At 41.0% G+C, this 23,674-nt stretch overlaps 2 protein-coding genes across 3 annotated transcripts; both read left to right on the top strand.

Moving 5' to 3' along the window:
- The first annotated feature begins 1,949 nt into the window (after positions 1 to 1,949).
- lck (LCK proto-oncogene, Src family tyrosine kinase) lies at positions 1,950 to 17,602 on the top strand. The gene is made up of 13 exons (XM_031728091.2): positions 1,950 to 2,153; positions 3,845 to 3,957; positions 4,504 to 4,564; positions 5,500 to 5,590; positions 7,339 to 7,437; positions 7,589 to 7,692; positions 9,755 to 9,904; positions 10,000 to 10,152; positions 12,290 to 12,469; positions 14,390 to 14,466; positions 16,150 to 16,303; positions 16,396 to 16,527; positions 16,629 to 17,602. Exons 2-13 carry the CDS (start codon positions 3,850 to 3,852, stop codon positions 16,823 to 16,825), a joined length of 1,506 nt encoding a protein of 501 aa, XP_031583951.1. The 5' UTR covers positions 1,950 to 2,153; positions 3,845 to 3,849; the 3' UTR covers positions 16,826 to 17,602.
- Positions 17,603 to 18,663: 1,061 nt separating this feature from the next.
- On the top strand, positions 18,664 to 23,633 carry LOC116311074 (histone deacetylase 1). 2 transcript variants are annotated; one of them, XM_031728089.2, is made up of 14 exons: positions 18,664 to 18,817; positions 19,511 to 19,623; positions 19,724 to 19,841; positions 19,918 to 19,992; positions 20,116 to 20,254; positions 20,873 to 21,014; positions 21,091 to 21,183; positions 21,268 to 21,376; positions 21,506 to 21,646; positions 21,762 to 21,870; positions 22,209 to 22,339; positions 22,420 to 22,572; positions 22,704 to 22,755; positions 22,859 to 23,633. In XM_031728089.2, the coding sequence occupies exons 1-14, from the start codon at positions 18,766 to 18,768 to the stop codon at positions 22,884 to 22,886; spliced, it is 1,455 nt and encodes a 484-aa protein (XP_031583949.1). In that variant the 5' UTR covers positions 18,664 to 18,765; the 3' UTR covers positions 22,887 to 23,633. The 2 variants fall into 2 exon arrangements, with proteins under 2 accessions (XP_031583949.1, XP_031583948.1); XM_031728088.2 differs by having other exon boundaries at positions 22,420 to 22,590.
- Positions 23,634 to 23,674: the final 41 nt, after the last annotated feature.

The raw sequence follows: 23,674 nt of genomic DNA, 5'->3' as shown, positions 1-23,674 counted from the left end.
CTGTCGGTGTAAGTGAGGGAAAACATCCCCACATCCATCTCCATCATCCACCCTCGGTCCTAAAGCCACCCAGGCACAACGGTATCTTCTTTCCTCCCAAGAGACAGCCATGACCTGCTGTAACACTCAGACGTATGAAAGGGGCCCTGGAGGGATGTGCAGAAGCAGACATAGTCAAGCTCGACACTAAATATGTCTTGGCAGAGCGCAGACGCCGTGTTAAATGAGAGCGCAACTAGGACTGTTGAAATGATCACAAGTGGCATACTTTAGGAGTTGTGTGATCTCATGTGGGTCACGGGACCTCAATAGTTAGACACATGGAAATGAGTATCATATGGAAGACACAGAGGATTAAGTACTACTGCTTGAGGCCGCATTCTCGAGTGAATGCTTTCATAATAAAGGGCTGCAGACTTGTGTTTCTCAGGCTGCTCATTCTTTGCCCTGTGGAGATACTTTCCCGTGACCCTTTTTTGCCCGTATCTTTCTGCCTGCCATCAAACCAGCAGAAGAAGATATTACAGTGTAAATAAAGAATAATAATCCATCTGTTTATCGTGAAGCCAAGTAAGCTTACATGATGCACATGAGTAAGCACCAGAGGCAAAAAAAAAGCAAGAAAAAGAACCCTCATTTACATTCATGAAAGAGGCCAGCACCTGCATCATGCAGCAGGAGGTAGGAGGCCTGGAAAACTTTCTGCACACTGATAGCATCACAGTTTGATTGCGTAACAGAATGTGATTTCCAACCACATTTGGAAGTAGTGACAACTGTGGTCGAGAGGAAGAAAGGAATACCTTTAAAGCTTCAGGCCTGCACAGAGCTGATCGCCAAACATGGCGGGACACTTTTTCTCCCAGCACGTATCAAAGAAGAGTTCTTGGATGATCAGACTTTATCTTCAGTCACATGCACCTACCTATTTACATCACTCTCAAAATAAAAAAAAGAAAAGTGAAGCACATTTCACACATCCTCCTAGATTTATACTCTGCACTTTAACGGAAAAAAGAGTGAACTCAGGTGGTTTCATCATGAGTGAGACTTAATCTATGCTGTGGCAGTCTTCTAAGCACATATTTCTGTGCACTTCCTGTAATGTTTGGACTGACTTCCTGCCAGTGCATGCTATGTAGCAGCAGCCGTTCACCACAAGAGAAGAGATGCGGTCCACGGCTAGAGTTGTATGAAATGTCGAAAATGCGACAGCACAGGCTTAGAGGGTGTTAACAGCCAGAGAGGCTTTTTACTTTGTGCCTTCTCTCGAGTAGAAATGTGACCATGATACAGTCTCTGCAAAATAAGAGCTAAAATTATGATTCTATGTTACACAATGTTCTATATAAAGGAGGTGTGGAGCTTGTGACGGGCTTTTTCTCTTTATATTTTCACAGTTTTTAATAGTAAGCTGAGTAAACTAAGACCAAAGGTTAATTTTAAAGCCATTTTTGGCCACAGACAAGAATATCCTCAAACCACATGTCTGACTAAAAAAGAAAACTTTGTAGTGTTGTTGACTTAACACCTGAGGCATAAAACCACGACACAGGAAATGCAACTGTCCCGAGTGCTGCAAGATATTCAAATATCTTTTGAACTGCTCTGGACCAACACCTCAGCTGCACACTGAAGATGTTCTTTACTTTAAAGGTCAGCAACTCACACGTTAAATGCAGACAGCGAGCGACACAAAAGTGCGGCCTACAAAAGCCCCCCGTCTCTAAACTGTTTTGGAAAATTCATGTCTTGTTCCCCTCTTTGGGAAAGGTGCTGTCCTGACCCCTTTACCGTACAGCCCATAACGTTCCCCCTTGCTCTCGCACAGCTGCACAGTAAGCACCTGTTAAAAGCCTGCAGAGCAACCCTCAACCTTTCAACGACAGGAAACTCTCTGGGTTGCTCCCCTCCACAGTGCGCATGTGTGCATGCAGGCACCGCATAAGCGCTCCTGTGATAGTGTTATAATAAGAGAAGCGGATGATGACATCTTCACACCTAAGCTCAAGTGCTGAAAAACTTGCTTGCTGCACTTAAAGAACTCTTTTAAAAAAAGAAGATTTAAATAAGAGTTTCTCAATGGCGGCACCTGAAATCTGACATTATTGGACATTACTGGACGCTTGAGGAGAAGTTTCATATCCAAAGAGGTGAGTTTCACACGTGTGATTCTTCTTACTTTAAGATTATGTCAAAGAACTAAAGTAAAACTGTGATAAAGATGTAACAGGAAAGGATTTAAACGTCTTTCTTGTCTTAAAGCAAATATTCTACATAAATCTGGGGCTCGTTTTCAAATTTGGACTTTTGTATGAAGTTTACTGAACTTGAAAAATAACAAATGGCAGCAAAGCAAAACACTTACATAAATAAACGAATAATGTTCAGCCTGCTGAAATTCATCTTTCACAACAGTAACAAAGCGCATTCAGTTACTGGTTATCTCCTCTGTTGATATAAATCTGCATTACAAGGAAGATGTGACCACAAAAGAGCAAACCGTTTTCTTGTATGAAATAGGAACGCTTCTGTAAATCGACTTTATTAATCTGTCCTTAAATAACATTTTCAAAAAAAAAAGTTGGGGCATTAATGTATTTTGATACAAAGTTGACACTTCCTATACAGGTTTGTCTGTATATGGAAACAATGTCGACAATGACAACTGTTAAAATGGTAAATAAATATAATAGTCTGCTGTTAAAATGGTGTCCCAGCAATTTACATAAAAACTTAAATCAATCGAATATCTGTTCCACTTTATTAAAATCTATTATTTTTTTAAAAAGTGTTTTTTTTTGTGGTTTGTTTCTTCAAGATTCTGAACTGACGAGTGACTGAAGTCAAAAGTCTTAAAATCTTGGTCGTCACATCATTTCTGGTACACTTAATATCTGAAGTAGCCTTGACTACATTGGAAACAATAACAACAGCCATCAGTATGAGTTTGGAAAAGCCTTCAGATGTCGATGATAAAAAGCAGAGGGTAACCCCTCAGTGGAAAATGCTGACTTGTATTACTCCCCGAGTGTGTGTCAGTAAGTGTAGGAGTGCTGATGATAAAATAAAAACATCTTTATGATCCCTCTGTGATTCCTTTCTTGGGGTCTCGGGGCAGTAGTGGGCTGTTACTGCCGGGTGAGGCCTCTCCAGATTTTTCTCACGGCTTTGAGCCTTTGGGACAGACGGCTGCTGCGATTGGCCCACTGACCTTCTTCCATGAATGGTCTGGTGGGAGCTAAGCGAGCCTGAGAAAGCCGGTTCATACAGAGTACCAGTCTAAAACACAACACAGAGCATGAGCAGACGCTGGATTATACCAGATTAACACTGGTACAGTTCTGCAGGGCCTGCTTTACTTTCTCCAGAATGAGAGCAGGTAACGGCCCGATGTGACTGAACATTGAACAGTGCTGAACATTATAGCAAAACTGTGTCAGTTCTGGATGTGATTTTGTTAAACTGACGTAGGGTAGCATTTAAAAAAAAAGTCCCTTCAGGTCTCAGACTCTTATTTCTGAGCCCGATTTACCTCTGAGGCTCCATTTTGAGGCGAGGCCCTCGGTCACATCCGACTGAAGCAGTTTTCGGAAGTAAAAGCTTTTTAGAGCACACAATTTCAAATTTAGCCAAAAAAGATTTACTAATACTGTTTTTCTTTAGATTTTCCAAGAGAATTCAACTTACAGAATTTTAAATACTGATTACAATATGTGGTTGTAAAGCGATGTAGGACTCATTCGTTGGTGAATCTTAGATGCCATTTCTTCCACTGCAAAGTTGTTGTTCACATTTTATGACCATCGCATTTTGAAAATAACCACAAGTTTCCGCCGTGCAGAAAAGATGGGCTGCAACTGCAGTTCGGACTATTCAGACAGTGACTGGATCGAGAACTTGGATGAAATCTGCGAACACTGCAACTGTCCCATACCGCCACAATCATGCAACCCAGTAAGTGTTCATTTTGTGTGTAGTATGTGCACATTAGTGTGAGTGTGTTGGTGCACATGAATGAGCGTCCATACATGAAAAGCTTCTGGTTTGTGGTGAGTGTGAATGACCACTTGGGGGACAAACACATAAGCTGTAAACCCACAGTGGATTTTGTGTTGTGTGGATTGTTGTTGATTATGGTCATACGTTTCTGTATAACTTACATAACTGTGAGGGAAGTTTCCTTTTGGTTGTGTAATTAAATGCGGGCGTAACTATCCGTCCAATGTTGTTTGTTTCCTCTCTGAGAATTAGATTTCCCATTAGACTGGAAATGACAGAAATAAAGGAGAAAACCACATGTGTGTGTGGTGTAACTCAGACATTTCACCTGGAAGTTACAAAAAAAAATCAAACCGCTTATGATTTACCGTCACGATCCACGTATAAAACCATAGAACTTCACGGTTTTACAGTGAATGTGACGTGCGATGGTGTCTTGTTTGACCGCACAAATCTTACAAAGTATAAAATGGAAATCTAATCTTGTTTATTTCTTCCCAGTACACAGATCAGCTGATTCCATATCCATCGCAGATGACACCTCCTACATCACCTTTACCAGGTAACAGGTTTTAGAACAAGTACATTTTTCTGCGTCTGTGTGTCTATAAACGTATCCTGATGGAGTTAAATCCATTTTTAATTATTTCACTTAGTTACACACGACAGCCTCAGTTTAGCACTTCAGACATTTTCCTGGGGGCTAACAGACGCACTGCACGAGTAGGATTTGAAAATAATTGTATACATAATTATGTAATATAATTACAGTTTTTTTATTGTGTTAGTGTCAGTACATCTGGACTTTTCCCTCATGCCATCCCAATATAAATCTTTCCATTTCATTGTTTATGAACACAAAGTTTTCCATTCGGATTCCATTTTCTGGTTTCCGCGGTGGTTCCTCTTGCTGTTTACACAAATATGACCAAGTATGCATGAAATTATTCAAGTAACTTTGGGCTTCTTGTGTACTCAAGTACCACAAGCACACTTTGTTTCCTGGGTCCTTTGTGTAATAATGAATGTGATTCGGGATCAGTTGCAGTAAGTAGTTACAGTAAATCATGTAGTGACACATTTTTTATGATGATTCACTTCCCCCATGGAGGAAACAGCTTCCTCTAGTTTATCTATTATATTTTTAGCCTCTAGGTTGGAGTTAGTTCCATAATTAATGAAAAGACAACAATTTATAATGCCTTTATCTTGCCCTATAAATAAATCTTTAATCAATTCACCTGTAAATGTCTACTTGCTGTTCTCGTACACTCTGAGAGGGGATCATTCGCCATAGCCAGCTCACTCTCACAGGGGATCGTTGGCTTTTTCTGTGTAATGTCGGGTGGTCTTTGCATTACAATGTGCCGCCGTGAAAGGGCCCTACATGTCTTTGTTAGATATGTAAAATGGAATAGATTGAAATAAGCTTGACATAAGCTTTTCATGTTAATTGTAAGTAAAATTGTATCTAAAACTACAAATTTTGTCTTGCAGTCAACGTTGTGGTGGCCATTTACAGCTATGAGCCCACTCATGACGGCGACCTCGGCTTCGACAAAGGAGACAAACTCAAGATCCTCAACAAGTAATCTGCTTTTAAACACACAGCAATGTCTTGCAAAGAAACCAAGAACTAATCTGGTCCATTATCCGCTCACCCCATAAAAAGTGCAACATAAGCTATAAAACCTTAACACCAGGACATTTGACTGATGATTGTACAAAGACAACCCAAACTGAGAAACTGCATTGTTTTGTTTTTAACTATATATACACTCATTTTGACTTTGATGCCAGAAATATGTTTGAAAAAAGTTGGGACTGACACACTTTCCACTGCGTATCGTGACTCTGTGTATCTTAGGAAAACGAGAAAATCAATAGTTGCCGTTTTGAAAGTGAAATCTCTATTTTGTTTGTTGATTGGAACAGCTGGGGTACTCTTGTTTTTGGAATGGCTGACACATCTGGACCACAAGTGAAGCCAAGCTGTTGTGATAATAATACAGAGTAGCAGTGTTTTGCTAAAATAAGCAAGGTCTTTCCTGAAACGTCTGTCACCTGTGTGGCAGTATGCATTGTTTACTACACCAAAAGATGGCCGTGGTGTTTTTAGATCATGGGTATCGATATTTCAGGTGCTCAGCCTCGCCCTAACGTTAAATACGAAAGACTCAGATATCACAAAAGTTACAGACTTAAATTAGAAAACATCTGCGCGACGCTCGTTATAAACACGATCGTGTTTCTAATTAACATTTCTAGCTTCATGTTCCACCAACTGTTGTTTTGGTATTACACAGTTTTTCCAGTCTTTAACTGCTCTGTCCCCACGTTTTCTTTTAATGTATTGTTAACGCCAAATTTAAATTGAGCACATTTTTTAAAAAACAACAAAAACGCAGTTTCTCAGTTTTATCATTTGCTATATTGTCTTTGTACGTTGTCAGTTAAATATTGGGATTCAGTTATTTGCAAATGACTTAAATTCAGCTTTTACTCATACTTGCACATCTATAAATATTTTTTGCTCACAGCTGTGGGTCTGCAGCACCCACTGTAAATACATGTCCCCGGTTTATTTTCAGATGGGAGATGTTGTGAATACATGATCTCACCCAACACTTCCTGTCACTGTATGCTGTTGAAAACTGAATAAATGCAAAAAGTGCCAAAAAAATTTAGAAGTGATTTTGCGGGTTTGAAAGAGGAAACGCAAACTTTAACAACAAGAGAAAAACATATATATAACAGCAAAGGAAATAAAGCCATATGACAAACTATACTATATATATGTAGGTCAATATAAAAATGTGCAATAGAAACTCATTAGAATATGTACGAAGAAAAGAAAATAATCTTTTGCTTGAAAGTGAAAGTTAATATATCAAAATACAAAAAGCTAGTGTTCTGCATGCACACTTAATGTAGCGAGATTTACCAGTTTGTTAGTAAAAAAAATATGTTTGTGACGTAGAAAACATAACTGCTAGCTAATATTGTTTTAAAAGATGTGACAAATGTTAATGATTTTAGGCAGAACTCCAACGACATAACAAGATGCATTTATGTAGCTCAAGATCTTAAATCTTTAATTTTTAGGGCCGTTTACAATTAAGTCTGTGCTGAGCATCCTTCTTTCCCTTCGGCGTCTTCTTCTTTTACACACAGCAACACATTTTTCTACCTCCCAGCGATGCACTTCATTTTATTCACGTAAAGAATATTGAGGCCTTTTTGGGGTTGAACTGAACTTGCTTTCTGAAGCTGTGTGACACATCACGGCTATGATAACTAACTCAGAGTATTGCTGCTGCCTCTTCTGACATGCAGGGATGATCCAGAATGGTATCTGGCAGAGTCTCTCACCACAGGCCAGCAGGGCTACATCCCCCACAACTTTGTCGCATTGTCCACCGTGGAGACTGAACCGTACGTCACACAGGAAGCACGCTGACACGCCTTTCAAACCCATGTCATTCAACCTCAACACCATCTCATGTCATACAATGCATTATGTGTCCCTGAGGGAAGGGAAGTGGTTAGCTCAAAGTGTGAAGAATATGGTGTGTTTGCACTGCAGGTGGTTCTTCAGGAACATTTCGAGAAACGAAGCCATGAGGCTGCTCCTCGCTCCTGGGAATACGCAGGGTTCCTTCCTGATTCGAGAGAGTGAGACCGCTAAAGGTAAAATGCTCTACAGAAAACCGACTGCGCAGATCAGCAGGCGGTTTCTCAGCAGTCTGTTTTACTTCACATTGAGATGCACTTAAATGCTATATGTCACATTTTAAACCTTTAAAAGCCTAAATGGAACAAGTGAGATCATGAACAATATGACTGGTTTCCTCAGTATCAGTCAGTTTTGTTATTACGTGCATTTCCCGTAATCCCACTATCTGTTTCCCAATTTGTCTCATCTGTTTCGTCTCAGTTTTGCTTTCCTGCTTCTTGCTAAAAATAAAAATATGACCGGGGACTTACATGCTGCATTAATTTCACTGGAAACGAAGCCACCCACCTGAAGTGTGCCACGATTCATTATTTTAGCCACTGACACACAGTTCTGTACGGCGGTCTACACTGTGCTTTTTTAACATTGTCGAATGAACCTTATAATTGTTAAAGTACTCGACTGTGCCCACATACAGCCTCACAGAACAACGCAGTACAGTGTGATTACCACAGATATTTAACTCTGACTCATAACACACCGGAACACACAGTGACTCACATTTTGTGAGAAAACTGATGGTTCTATGCATTGTGGTAAAATGACCATAAAATATAAATTATTACAATCAGTCAATCTTTATTTATCCCAGACTCATAGTCCATAGAAACAAGATAAATCTCATGACACATAAAACAATAAAAACACGTTAAAAAAAACCCCACCCAAATCATTTCCCAACAAAGAGACGACCACACTGGCGTCTCTACAATGTAGGCTGGTGCTGAGGGGTGTTCCCATATATGCATTAAGCTTTACAAGAGGACCCCAGCCACGTAAACCAAAACTTGTCTGAGAATCATTGTCATGCTTTCTTCATCGACAGGTTAATCGAGTGATGGTTGCATCATTTGGTTGCTTGTAAATCCCTTTTTTTCTCACACTTTTGAAGCGGTGAATTTTCAGAAATGTAACAGGATTCAAACTCTCACCTTCAGCTGAAGAAAACATAAGCTGTGTATAAAAGATGGATGATTGCACAACTATGTTTCAAAGCTTGAAGTTTGGCATTATGGCCCTCACTATTGTGGAGCAATTAGTGACAGTACTTGGACCAGATGGTTGAGTGCTAATATGAAAACCACAAGTCGTTAGCCAATGAGCATCCTCTCGATAAACCTGCTCTCTGACACTTAGAATGATCAAACTTTACAAAATGGACGAGCGACTAAACCCATAAAACTACCAGGAAACTGTTAACAGAGGCCAGGGCTGGGCTGTGTCTCACTGAGAGAACTGTAGTCTGTTTGCAATCACCGCTATCACCCCATCATGTTGGCCATCTTTGGTCAGTGAGTGCTATATTAGCTAGCTTAACTGCCAAGATGCATCCAGATGCATACACAGATACTCGCTGGTAGTGTTAGCACATAAATAAGATAATACTAGTAATTCACTCACCGAAAAACTGGAGAGTTTTCTGGACGGTCTGTTAGCATGGCAGCAAACGCGCTCAAAAAGAAGACAGCTAGAAGCTACACGTATCATCGACCTGTCGCTCATAACAGCTGAGACCCTAATACTGCCTCATCAAAGCCTTTGCTTAATTTTCAGGCCCCAGAGGTTACCACGTGTGTTCAAGCTATAACAACTCCATGACACCAATATGCTTCCTGTTTAAAGCATTATGGGAAACAAAGCAAACATTTTTATGTTACATGGGAGTAGATAGTGCATGTATCTCAGTTTTATCTGATGGAAAGGACTTTCAATGCTCCTGCTTGCTAAAAATGATTGGATTAGCAACTTTAAGCATTAAAGCTGTCACAATGTGGCAAATCTATGCAGAGCAAATCAGCCCATAACATTATTTCTGCTTCAAAGGCCATTTTAGCATTAAACTGTGTCTATAATATGAGAAAATCGAAAATGTACTAATGTATTAATATTGAAATTTCCAATACATTAGCTACTAACTTCATGCATTGTAGTGGATGATGTATTTTGGAAAGCCTGTGAAAAGCTTAGTTTGGACCTTTTAGAGTAAATCAGCGTGGTTCTAACTTCCTGTTCCAGGATCATACTCGTTATCAGTGAGAGATCTGGACCATAACACAGGTGAAGGAGTGAAGCACTACAGGATCCGCAACATGGACAATGGTGGCTTCTACATCACAGCGAAGATATCCTTCAACTCACTGAAGGAGCTCGTCCAGCATCACTCACGTGCGTACAACTTCTTGAGGGGATTCTCGAGATTGCTGGTTACCGTGGGATCTCCATTCGAATAATTTTATATGTTTCCTTTCTTTGTCATCCAGGTGATGCAGACGGGCTGTGCACAAAGCTGGTGAAACCATGTCAGTCGAGGGCACCGCAGAAGCCTTGGTGGCAGGACGAGTGGGAGATTCCTCGTGAGTCCCTGAAACTGGAGCGCAGGCTCGGAGCTGGGCAGTTTGGAGAAGTCTGGATGGGTCAGTGCATTTCCACTTGCATAACTTTTAAACGTCTGCAGAATTTTGCCGAAAAAGATCGTGTGTACAAAGCCCAGTTGCTCAATCTGGTTGTGGCCTTGACTGCGTAGCTGCCAGAAAGTTTCGCCAGGGTTTTTCTGCAGTGTATGCAGAAGCGTTTCCTCCATGCAGTCGTAATTGTAGGCTTGTTTGAGCTGGTTAACTGAAGAGTGATGGGAGGTATTAACCGTGTTACACAACATCGCTCAAGCAGCATAAATCTGGCTTTCCTGTGAGCTCATGTCTCCTAACAATACGTCCATGAATGGCTATTGTGATTGTGAAGGATTAAAGTAAACAAGACACAAAATGTTTGGATCACATGGGTATCAGTTGAACTGATCTGTACCACAACCCCATTATTACTGAATTGCAGGGATAACTTTCCCTCTATTCCCTATCCTCATTTGCCAGCACCATTTAACATCCCAAACAAATCTCTCTTTAAGAGCTAAACATTACCAACCATGGAACTTCTCCACTCACAGCCACTTTATACTACAATGTTGTCTCCCATGTAGCCAGAGCTCTGTTTGTTTCTTCATCCTCATCCAAACATTGGTTCAGTGACATTCTTGAATTATGGGTGCGACTGTCACTGGCTTTGAAATGTTTATTCACATCCACATGAAAATACACAACTACGTCTTCTATCGAGATTTCCATAGTAGATAAAAGAGGCAGTGAGATGCTTTGAATAGTAAAAATAATTTGCTCACAGTATCGCTGCACTTCATGCTTGATGTGAATTGTTCAGTGCTTTGTGTAACTGAAAGTGAAACTGCTCGGTTGTGGCTTTAGTTGGCATGATGAGAGTGTCAGTGTTCCAGAGCTGGAACGAGATCCCGTTTGCATGAAAGCCATGAATCGCTCCACTGGTGACAAAAGAGCTGTGTTTAGAGTCATCAAATCACCAGCCGGCAACTAGATGGGCTTAATTACTCTCGTGTGGACAGAACAGAACATTTTTAGTTGGAGTAGAGGCGTAGCTTTGTTTGTCAATCAGTCCAGGATTATAATCTAATATTTGATTGCGGATAAAAGTCGTTATATTTTCTAAAAACGAATAGAGTGGAGGCCTGCTGACTCTGCTTTGTTTGACATATTTGGCATGATATGATATCAATCGGCCTTCATTACAGGGAAGGGAAAAAAGACAATAAAGATAAAACATCTTATTAAAAGACAGCTTTACCAAATGTCTCCATAGCTCGGATTGGTGCTGTGCGATAATAAATCTTCTGTTGTTACACCCACAATGATTTCATTTTCAGAAGCTCTGAGCCTGCAAACATTTTTATACTCCGCATTTCTCCGTTCAGCTTTAAACGCTCCTCCCCTCAACCCCAACCCCAACCCCAGTCTCGGTAGATGGCTGCCCTGAGCCCGGTTCTGTCAGAGGCTTCTTCCTGTTAAAACTGAGCTTTTCCTTCTCCCTGCCACCAAGGACTTGCTCATAGGTCATCGGATTCTTGGGTTTTCGCTGTATTATTCTAGGGTCTTTACCTTACACTACACAACACTATATAAAGTAGTGGGTGACTTTTTTCAAGCAGCTCTAACATTTGACTTGACTTAATTTTCGCCATTTCACTGACAAACTGCTTAGCAAGTTAAATTCATAGTCTGTGCTGGTGCACTGCACAAATACTGGACTGGTGGTGGGTAACAGATTAAATATTAAGACACTCAAAACAGACACACCCTTGTAATGCATAACTCCAAAGGCTAAATGAATGTGTATTTATATAACACTTCTTTTGTCTTTTTTGCCACTCTGAGTCCTTTCAAACTTCAACCCACAGTCACGCATCTGCACGTCCTCTTGCCACGATTTAAACAGGGAAAGAGTTAGAAACCTGTTTTTGCACCAGACTATGGGAAGGTTTATTTCATCTCTCAAGTTTGTTTTTTTTAAGTCTGAGGGGATTAACTTTCTTTAAACCAGCCTCTAGTGGCCATTCAAACACTTACCATTTTTTGGCACTTGCTTGTTAGCTCCATTTTTTCGGCTCTGACACACTAAAGTTAAAAGTGCTAAGTGGTAAACACCAGCACGAGTTAACCTTGTGATATCTATATACCCATATGTTTTCAGGTGTCTACAACAATGACAGGAAAGTGGCAATCAAGAATCTGAAAATGGGCACTATGTCAGTGGAAGCTTTCTTGGCAGAAGCCAACATGATGAAGAACCTGCAGCATCCTCGCCTCGTCCGCCTCTTCGCTGTGGTTACCCAGGAGCCAATCTACATTGTCACCGAGTACATGGAAAATGGTAGGCAGAAACACAACATGTGTCACAACCTGGAGAATTTTACTAATGAGTTAGTAACGCCCAACACTCAAGAGGGAATTCCACATGTCAGCTGAAGCATTAAAGGAAAATAAATCAGTGTTTCTGAGCAGTTCCTATTTGAAGGTAAATTAAAGAGATATGCGTTTGTAATCACACCAGCTCCTTTCCGTTCAATTAAGTAATCTAAAATATGTCTAAGCCTGTCTGAAATCATCGTTTCCCTAATCTCCTGCCGTGTCAGGGTGAGCTCTGAGCCTGCAGCCTGCAGCAAAGACAAAAGAATTTCTGTTGTAAGTTCTTGCGCTGTTATAGACGCTCAGGATTAAACATGTTGATCTGCTATCAGACTTTGGGTGAAAGCACATGCTCGAACAAAAGAGCGGGCAGCCCAGTGCATTTCTTCTTTTCCCTGAGTCATAATGTCGTCATACATCTGCTCCACCCCAGTGAGCCTGTTGAATCAGTAGAATAGGTTTTGATGGTACATCCACAGCTGCCCTTCTGTTTGTTTGACTTTGATGTTTGATAAGAGATGAAGCTCTGACCTGTAATTTTTACATGAATCGAGCCGTGTGAGGAAATCGGAATGAGGCAGCCACAGTAACTCACGGGTCCTTCCCCTCAAAACTTGCTGCTTTGATGAAGCGGCCAAGCTTCTGATAGGCTATTTTCGGCTTCTCCTCGTGGCTTTCACTGCTGGGTGCTAAAATGTTTCAAAGCAAACATGAACTTTCACTTTTTTCCTGGGCCTCTTCCAGACAGGTTACTGGTGTTTACGCATCAAGGGGAAGTCTCTCCGGGCCTGTCTGAGACGAAGGGTGTTAAATTAGGAGAGGATGAATCACTGTGTTATTGTTCACACAGACCCCTGATGGTGCCTGGCTCTTTTCCAGGGACGCATTTACACAAATGTCGGCACACTGCACCGCTGCGGCCGTAAACAAACATGCCGCAGCGCTTTGAATAACAGTTTGTTCAGCATCTCGCCGCTGTGTCTTCCTCTTTTCCCCCTCTCCTCTTACATAACGTATGAGGAATTGCAGTGAATCACAAATCATGTTAGCAGTTTCAGTACTCTCAATAAAGGTTTACTGCCCACAAATGTTTCACTGAGAGGAACAATCGCAAAATGCACAGAGAGATGCTGTCACAAACACAACAACGGGCCTACAGCTGAACTGAATGGCGTGCCTTTGTATAGTCGTCTGTGAGTAGCTTGCAAACCACCAGCACTGGTTCTATGTGAGGCCGTGTCTTTGTCTGGGATCCACATGTTAACGGGACACAATTGTTGCTTCTGTTGTGAAAAGAAAGGACGGCTCTGGAGTTCCCATCTTTTCTGCTTCTCCCTTTTTTTATTATCAGAGACAACAAAGATGGAAAATAACAGGCGTGCCATCCCAGCTTCCCTTTGTGACCTTGACAAAGAGCTTTACCCTGGTTCTCATACTTCAAAAGCTGTCTTCCGGACTTAAGCAGAGGAGTAACTGCCTCTTCTTTCCTGGCACAGTCATTCCTCTGAAACTATTTCCTTTGGTCTGACTTGGTTGGGTGGCGCACAGAAGTATTGTTCTCTGCTAATCAAAGTCAGCACAAAGTCAGCTATCAGAAACTTGACTGATGGTCTCTACTTCCTCCAAGTGTTATGTTCTCTGATTTGAGCTGCTATTCTGGTCCAGCTCGCTGTATTTATGGCTGCGGAGAATCGCGAGGGCTTTTTTTGTGGATAAAAGAAAATATAATTAGTCTTGTGGACAGTCCATGGATTTTTCAATTCATTTTAGCATTCATTGTTGCCTAATCTTTGTTGCATAGCAGTCAGTAATGTGGACGCACCATTATGCAACCTGTTATTCTTTTTGAATGAATGAAAACTTAAGTTGCATATTTTTCTTACAGGTAGCCTGGTGGATTACCTGAAAACAACAGAGGGAAGCAATTTGCCCATGAACGTCCTGATAGAGATGTCATCTCAGGCAAGACATTTATTGTTACTGTGAATACATTTGCCCACTTATCTCCATCCTCTCCTCAAGTTATTTACAAGATTTAGTTTTTCACTTCCTATTATTCTAGTGCAGCACTTTCACGCAGTAAAGTACCCACTGTTGAGGCTTAGTTTAATCTGGTGATAATATCAGGACTGTGTGTGTGTGTGCGCGCAGATGTGAAACCATGTTGATGAATGCAGGCAGGTCTAGACACTGTGGCACATATACCACAGAGGCTTATTACCACCGAACAAGGGGGCTATTGCCTGAACATTTTATCTTGTATTTTTTTAATCACACATTTGCACAAAGATGCCAACGTAGCTAAAAAATTTTAAGCATGGCCTTTGCCACAGAATACATGTGGCAGTGAAAGTATTATAATGAGCTTAGGTCGAAAACGAAAAAGTGTAGTTGAAACTTCTTTCAAGTCAGACCCACTGTTTCCTTATCTTTCCAGTCTTAATGCAAAGCGAAGCTAAACCAGCCAACTGCTGACTTCACACTGGCGTCAGCTGCAAAATCTTAAGCATATATTACTATTCGTACCCACTCCTTCTTTGTGAAATATAACCTGTCAAAGAAGTTAAATGTGTTGTAGGTTTGGGAATGGAAAACAAAACCACAGGAAGGCAGGCTGAAGCTTCAAAGTCTAACCTGACGAGATTCTTGATGTGCAAGAGGCAAATTCTCGAACGCCTCAGAGCTTGCTGCAGAGGGGTGGAGTTTGCGCAAAGCAGTGAACGCATTTTTACAGAATCAACGTTTTCAAGCCAGTTATGCACTGACAGATTTTGTGGTAACTGTAACCACCATGCAGTGGACCATAGAGACAAATGTGATTTATTGCCGTGGTCTTGCTTCAGTGTTGGAAACTTTAAGCCACAACCCTACCTTATGTTTAAATCAAAGTACATGCATGCAGTTAGAGGAATTAGAGATTTTACTCAGAATATTTTGAGAGTGGCAACCACAAATCTTAGTGTGGTTTTAAGAACTTTTTAAATGCTTTCTATTATTTCTTTCATGCCACAATCAAATGATTGAAACAAAGGTGTAAAGAGGTTTAAAGAGGTAGAGGTGGAGGTCACGCTGCTGCTTTGTGATAGACGCAAACATACGTACATCTCAGGTTTCTCCCCGCCCATGTCTCACGCCCAAAATATGCACCGCAGCTTCAGAAAAACTAGATAAAACTAGAGAAATGAACAGACCGCCATAAATGTATCAGATAATTTGTGTTTGTGGGGTGGTCAATTCTGTGGAAATCCTCAGCATCAATTTCCTGATTCATCAGAGTGCACTATCAGAGTCCCTTATAGGTCCACATATTTCAAAATGAGCTGTGTTGTACCTGAATGAGTCACAGACTGCCACTGTAATAAACTCTCAGTCTGTGGGAAGGTAAAGCCAGGACTGCAGGGTTTTGTTTTGGGAAGTGGAGCTGGTGTTGTGCACCTGGGTGGAGCACAGAGGTGAAAGGGTAGAGAGAACTGACCCGAGGAAGTAGTCAACTCCCTACTTTGGGATTCTGTCTGGTTCATGTGTCTAACACACAAACACTGGACAGTGCTAAAATACACACAGGCCGTCTACAGCCATTTATTTTGTGCTTGAACACTCACACTCATGCCTCATGCTTCTTTTGTCATGTGCTGTCCCCTGCAGGTGGCTGACGGCATGGCATTTATTGAGCAGAAAAATTACATTCATCGAGATCTGCGAGCTGCCAATATTCTCGTCTCTCATGAGCTCATTTGCAAGGTTGCTGACTTTGGACTCGCCCGACTCATAGAGGACAACGAATACACAGCCAGAGAGGGTAACAACAGCGTTACCTATATCACGGCATCTCTTCGGCTCTATTTCAGAACATTTCATAGATTCTTATTTAATCTTCTCCGTTGTTTCTAGGTGCAAAGTTCCCCATTAAATGGACCGCCCCAGAAGCTATTAACTATGGCACCTTCTCCATAAAATCTGATGTGTGGTCATTTGGGATCCTCCTTACAGAAATAGTGACATATGGACGCATTCCTTACCCTGGTATATAGTCACACTCATATTATTCATTCTAGTAATAATAATAATAATAGTAAAAAAAAACATTTGATTTCTTATTTACTTATTTATTTATTTTTTATCAGGTATGTCTAACCCAGAGGTTATCCAGAACCTGGAGCGGGGCTACAGAATGCCACAGCCTGACAACTGCTCCGATGCTCTTTATAGCATCATGTGTCACTGCTGGAAGGAGAGTCCGGAGGAGAGACCTACGTTTGAGTACCTGAGGAATGTTCTGGAGGATTTCTTCACATCCACAGAGAGGCAATACCAGGAATAGCTAGGAATAGACACATGCAATTAACAGATTCAAACTAAGGCACAGCCTGTGAAAGTGGATGCTGGATTTTAATTTTTTTTTCTTTAGAAGAATGCATGCCTTTCTACTGATAGGGATAAACAGACATTTTCCAAGTTTCTGCATCAAATATATTCTGATGTGACCACTTAGATATGATACTATTACCTATGGAACTATGAATATGAACCAGAAACAGCTGGATCAGAGCCAGCAGCAGAGGGGAGAGTGATCGCCAAGCTGCTTGAATTAACTGGGGACTGACTGATGTGGATAAGCAGCTGCTCTCCTGGTGCTTGTTATTAACATGTAAATACTGTTCACTGCTTCAGCTGTGTTTTACCTCTGCTGTTTAATAAATGTTTTTGAAAGTGTTTTAATTTCAGTAAAAAAAAGAGAAGTTGTTCATGAATGTTGTTTGTTACCAGATTACATGTGCATTATTTTAGTTTATCATTGCTGATGTTGCAGTGCGTTACCCTAAAATCATGAGAGCCGTCAAACTATTGCTATTGCTCGAGTACTGTAAGTTTTGGGGTAACTTCTGAGTGTTCCATTGATCTAGGGTTCTTTACACCTGTACTGCATTTGGTTTTAAAGGCAAATAATATTTTACAATGCTGTATTTATTTTAGGGGCAGTGCTACTTGCTTATTGTAGGATTTTATTTACATAACACAGATGTTTATATTTGAGAATTGTGCCTCTGATTAAATATGGAGAAAGCAGCTGCATCATTAAAATGCTGTTTACAACACAGTCATTTTTTTCCCATATATTTATCAAGTATTTCTTTTTAATTTTTGTTTTCAGTTTAGTTTTCTTTTCCCGAGTGGGTTTGCTTGAGTAAGTTTACTGCTTTTAGTTTAGTTTATACTAATTAAAGCATCAATTCTAGCTCAGTTTTTCATAATAATAATAATAATAATAATAATAATAATATAGGGAGACATTTCCTATCTATTTTCCCAAGTACTGTAATTTTTTCCCTAAACAATTTATTTTTGTAAGTTAAATAAAACAAAATCCATCTCAGTTTTAGCTTTGGCTTTACTTATAATTAAATATACTCAGTGCTTTGTTTTTTGTCCAGACAAAAGCCAGCAGTGCTGGTTCCAGTCATGGATAAATCGAGAGAGTTGTGTCAGGAAGGACATCGTAAAATTTTTGCCAAACCAAAAATGAGATCTTCATACCATTTCAGTCAGATCCCAGTTTAACAATGACCTCCTTTGGTGCTGTTGGCCAACAGGGTGAAGGTGGAAACTGTGCAAAGGTCGGCTGAAAACAAAGGAAAAAGAAAAGAGGAAGGTGTGTTAGAGAGAATGAAAGGCAAGGCAGAGGTGAGAGTATGGACTCTAAATTTAAAGGCTCTGACAAAGGAAGAGAGCTGCTGGTATGATGGAGAGAAGCAATAGTGATGGAACAGTGATAGTAACAAAAAAGTGAGGTGGGCGAGCTGAAGATGTTAAGATTTTCATTAATGGAAAAGATAAGGAACAGAGACAAATAGAGACAAAGTTAGAGAGGTGAGGCTGACAGGATGCTACGGATCGGCTGAGATGGAGGCAGATGATCCACTTTGACGACCCCTAAAGGGATCTTTACCTTTATTATACTTCTACTTCGATATTAATGTTGAGATTTGGATGAAGGAGAATCTCTTCTAGCTAAAATAAAAACAATTATGATATTACTGTCTTTAATTACTGTCTTTAATGAAGTAAATAATTTCCTTCATCATCCGCGCTGAGGTTCATGTCGTGGATTCTGCCAGCCTGTCCCTCTGTCGCCCCCTGTGGTGAGACTGTAGCATCACACTCCATTGATTGGCCGTGGCACAAACTCTCCGCCTCTTGTCGCCGTTGTCTCCTGCGGTGTGTGTGCGGCGGCGGTGAAATTCAGCTAAAAACGGACTAAAAATGGCGCTTACTTCTCAAGGAACAAAGAAAAAAGTTTGCTACTACTATGATGGTGAGTACTGGGGTGGCTGCACTCTAAACCGCTGGCGTGTTGATGAATGAAACCCGCCTCTCTGCACTAACAAAGGTTACCGTTTCTTTTTTTTAACCTCCTGCTAACCTGGCACTGTTGCTAACGTAGCTAGCTCGAGTCTCAGGCGGCTTTGCATCATCTCAGCCGCACACAATCCCGCTGTGTCCGAACAGAGCCTTAATGTTTCAATAATATTTGCTCAGACTGTCTAAACACCAGGGTTTCTTTTCAGATGCTGTTTAAATGTGTTTTCTTCTGGACCTTGTTACTTTAACTGGACTAGTTAACGTTACTAGCTAGCAGGCTAACAATGGGTACTTCATTGTTAATACAGTTGGTTAATAGTAAGCTAACACTTGGTTAGGTCGTCTTACTTCCTTCAGATGTCGGTGGTTCTGCTTAAAAAAAACGCTTTACATCGATATTGACCCACAGTGCACTAAATCCTCCGTGTACGCCACGAGTTTGGACTTTAACAGAGACGCTTTGATCTTCGTGTCTTGGCTGGAGGTCCTTAACAGACCTGCGTGAAGTTACAGCTGGATACCTTCACAACTGCATGGATGTTTCATATGTGCAAACCTCTGTACTTCAGCTCTGCTTCTCCTAACTGAGGTCGTGACTGCAGAATAAAATAGTAATCCTGTGTGTTTTTATTTGTTCTCATTTCAGGTGATGTTGGAAACTATTATTATGGCCAGGGGCATCCCATGAAGCCCCACCGAATCCGCATGACACACAACCTGTTACTGAACTATGGCCTCTACAGAAAGATGGAAATATACGTATGTCAAAGTTACAGTCTGGATGTTAGGTCTTGGCTTTAGGAGCTGCTTCCCTGTCTTTGTGTGTGTGAGATGAAGTAATTTGCCCTGTTTGTTGCAGCGTCCACACAAAGCCAGTGGAGAGGAGATGACCAAGTATCACAGCGACGACTACATCAAGTTCCTGCGTTCAATCCGCCCCGATAACATGTCAGAATACAGCAAACAAATGCAGAGATGTAAGAGACTTGCAGTTTAGCTAAAGTCAATCAAACTGACTGTGTACATTGACTAATTTTGTTCTTTTCTTTACAGTTAATGTGGGGGAGGACTGTCCAGTGTTTGATGGTTTATTTGAGTTCTGCCAGCTGTCAGCTGGGGGCTCTGTTGGTGAGTTTTCTTTATTTGAACTATCATTAGAGAGGCATGCAGCATCGGTCAGTAATAATGTCAGTAATCTGCTAAATTCAATATAATCTGATTCTCAATTTTCACATCATCGCGGTCTTCCAGCCGGTGCTGTGAAGTTGAACAAACAGCAGACAGACATTGCTATCAACTGGGCTGGAGGCCTTCATCACGCCAAGAAGTCAGAAGCCTCTGGGTTTTGTTATGTCAATGACATCGTGCTGGCTATCCTGGAGTTACTGAAGTAAGTCAAAAATGCTACAGCAGGGAAAGGGGAAGTAAAAGTCTATGCAAATTACTTCTCCAAAGGATACAGTGTCAGATGAGTAGATTGAAAACAAAAGTTGAAGAGGTCCCAGACTGTATCAGTGATCAGTGCAAGACAAGATAGGTTGGTATAGCCCGATTAAAAACAACTTTCACACAGCTTTAGATGAAGAATTATAAATATGCACCAATTGGAAAAGGCAGAAAAGCTTTTCTCAACACTTGATTGCTCATCAGACTGACTATAAATCCATCAAAAATCATACTAGGAGATGTAAATTAAGGCATGAATGATGACAAAAACACTGTAGAAGTCTCAAGTACCTGCCAAAATCTGGATTCAGTTCAAAAGACCACCTTTGGGAGCGCAGACACAGCATACCAAAACCTCATTCCAGCTGTGAAACATGCTGGAAGAGGCATCATGGTTTCTTTGGTACCTGGAAGTTGATAACAAACTGCTCTTTGAAGAATCTGTGTTGTTGTGAGATGAAGAAAGACACTGACCCAAAGCACACAAGTGATATAGCCTCAAAATTAAATTAGGATATTTCTGACATTATGTGGATTCCAAGCACTTTCCTTGTATTTTCAGATACCACCAGAGAGTTCTGTACATAGATATTGACATCCATCATGGAGATGGTGTGGAAGAGGCTTTCTACACCACAGACCGTGTCATGACCGTGTCCTTCCACAAGTATGGAGAGTACTTCCCTGGCACCGGTGACCTCAGGGTAGGTCTTTGATGAATACAATTCAAAATGTCAGTGTGGTAATGCAGCCAGCTGATATTTGCTTTGTTCTCTGTAGGACATCGGAGCGGGAAAGGGCAAATATTACGCTGTGAATTACCCGCTGAGGGATGGGATTGACGATGAGTCCTATGAAGCCATATTCAAGCCTGTGAGTAAAAAACTATTGATAACTTTTGCACTTTGACATTTTTGTACTGAAACATTTGTGATAGTGTTTGTGTTGTTTGTGTAGATCATGGCTAAAGTGATGGAGATGTACCAACCCAGCGCGGTGGTTCTCCAGTGTGGAGCTGATTCGCTGTCTGGAGACAGGCTTGGTTGCTTTAACCTCACCATTAAAGGTTGGTTAACTAAAAAAATCCTTTTCTCTGGATGTTACAAGCAAATTGATCTAAATTGGACTGAGACTCTAAAGATTATTTGATTATTATTATTATTATTATTTATTATTTCCATGTTGTGTGCTTTAGGTCATGCCAAGTGTGTGGAGTATATGAAGAGCTTCAACCTGCCACTGCTTATGCTGGGTGGAGGAGGCTACACTATCCGTAATGTGGCGCGCTGCTGGACGTATGAGACGGCTGTGGCCCTAGATACCTCCATCCCAAATGGTGCGTTTAAACGTCTTTGCTGTAATTAAGACAAAACCGTTGGTTTCATAGCACTAAAGGAGGCCAGCAGCCTCCTTAAAGCATCAACTTAATATTAATAAAACTTGCTTCACAGAGCTTCCATACAACGACTACTTTGAGTACTTTGGGCCAGACTTCAAGCTGCACATCAGCCCCTCCAACATGACCAATCAGAACACCAACGACTACCTGGAGAAGATCAAGTAAGCTCATGAAAATAGATAAAATTTGTTTTTTGGGCCACGGCACATTTTATAGATCAAAACTATCCCGTGGTACACTGCTAGCAAAACATGTTCCAAAATGACACATTGTAGCCTAAAACTGAACATATTTAGTCTGTTTGCTTACACTTTGTGTGAAACCTCGCCCTGTTAAATGAACACAAATCTGATATCCTGGCAGGAATCGAAGAAAGGGATACACAAATCTCTTCCTCAGCAGCTCTTAGTTTTTATAGCAGCCCTGCTGGAAAAGCTCAGCTCACATAGATGTGTTGTGGAAAATGTTTTAACTGAAAAATCTTCATTCTGCCCTCTAGGCAGCGCCTGTTTGAGAATTTGCGGATGCTCCCTCATGCCCCTGGTGTCCAGATGCAGGCCATCCCAGAAGACGCAGTGCAGGAGGACAGCGGGGATGAGGAGGAGGAGGATCCCAACAAGCGCGTATCCAGTAAGAACCTTCACACAGACCCCAGTTCAGTTCGAGCTGCCAGACGGGAGAGCATAACATGTCCAAATTTAACCCCTCAGTTCGTTCTCGTGACAAGAGGATAGCCTGTGAGGAGGAGTTCTCTGACTCGGAGGATGAAGGTGAAGGAGGCCGCAGAAATGCTGCCAGCTTCAAGAAGGCCAAGCGAACTAAAACCGAAGGAGAGAAAGAGGGAGAAGAAAAGGAGAAGAAAGGTGAGGGAGAAACAAAAGGTATCTATTCTTTTCATTCTCATCTCACCTTTCTCGTGTAGTTCTGTAACATGATGATGATGATGATTTTTATGGCTCTCAGGGTGGCTGATGCTTTTTTGTTTTTTTAACAGAAGTCAAAGAAGAGGAGAAGGTGCCAGAGGAGGAGAAAATGGACACATCAAAGTGAGAAAACACTGCGCACACACATATTGACCATGGTGTCCAGGAGGTGGCTAAGTAGAAATGCTAATAATCCCCTTACTCACTGTTACTTTGGGTCCTTTAGGCCAAAAGAGGAGTCCAAGACACCTTGAGGTCCTCAGCACCCAGTGATGCCAATACAACAGATCAGAATGGATGTTAAAGCGAGATTTTGTTTGGATAAGACTGCTGCAGTGGAAGCAAATAAAGGACTTTGACTTTACAATGAGACCTCTCTCCGTGAGAATGGAGACAGGTTCTGTGTTTTTCTAGAAAACCTTTTCAACTTTGCTGTTTATGGACTGAAGTGTTGTTTTTGTATACAGTTTCATTTTTTATGCTCTTATACTTGCTTTTTTTCCCCCTCTTGTGACCAACAATGTAAAAATGGCTTCGCACATGTCTGCTTTTATATATCTGATGGATTTAATTTATTTAAATCATATGATATTTTGGCTACTTTGTTTTAGGTATTTCAGTCCCACTTTTGTCCTGTGCCTTTGAATATGTAGTTGAACAGCATGCTGGTACCCTAGATCCTTCTCTGTAATGTTGTGTCACTGGTCTTGCCTGCCAAAGTCGGTGAGACGGTTGAATATTCGCGATTAGCTTTTATGTGGCACATCGTAAGCATATTTTTATATTTTAGGTTCTAGTTTATATCCTTTACAGACACGATGACATCTTTGTCTGATTTCTGGGGCTCCTGGCGTGTGATATTGATAATGTTTTGTCAGATTGTGTAAGGCTTAGATTTCACAGGAACTTGGGAGGCAAGACATGTCGGAGATCACTTGTTGTGTGTGTGTATATATAAATTTGTATTCTGAAAAACATCAGTAAAAGTGTTCAACACAAAAGACGAGAGCTTCCAGATGTTATTGAGCAACAAAAGCTTCCG

The sequence above is a fragment of the Oreochromis aureus genome, linkage group 19 (genome assembly GCF_013358895.1).
Source record: "Oreochromis aureus strain Israel breed Guangdong linkage group 19, ZZ_aureus, whole genome shotgun sequence".
Lineage (NCBI taxonomy): Eukaryota > Metazoa > Chordata > Actinopteri > Cichliformes > Cichlidae > Oreochromis > Oreochromis aureus.
Note: the sequence above shows the minus strand (reverse complement) of the source record. Positions and strands in the feature narration are given on the sequence as shown.

Coding starts and splice junctions, on each gene's coding strand:
- lck (XM_031728091.2), top strand. CDS start 3,850: ATGGGCTGCAACTGCAGTTCGGACTATTCAGACAGTGACTGGATCGAG. Junction 12,470..14,389: donor CACCGAGTACATGGAAAATG/GTAGGCAGAAAC, acceptor TTTTTCTTACAG/GTAGCCTGGTGGATTACCTG. Junction 14,467..16,149: donor TGATAGAGATGTCATCTCAG/GCAAGACATTTA, acceptor TGTCCCCTGCAG/GTGGCTGACGGCATGGCATT.
- LOC116311074 (XM_031728088.2), top strand. CDS start 18,766: ATGGCGCTTACTTCTCAAGGAACAAAGAAAAAAGTTTGCTACTACTAT. Junction 21,015..21,090: donor CTGGCACCGGTGACCTCAGG/GTAGGTCTTTGA, acceptor TGTTCTCTGTAG/GACATCGGAGCGGGAAAGGG. Junction 22,340..22,419: donor TCCCAACAAGCGCGTATCCA/GTAAGAACCTTC, acceptor TTAACCCCTCAG/TTCGTTCTCGTGACAAGAGG.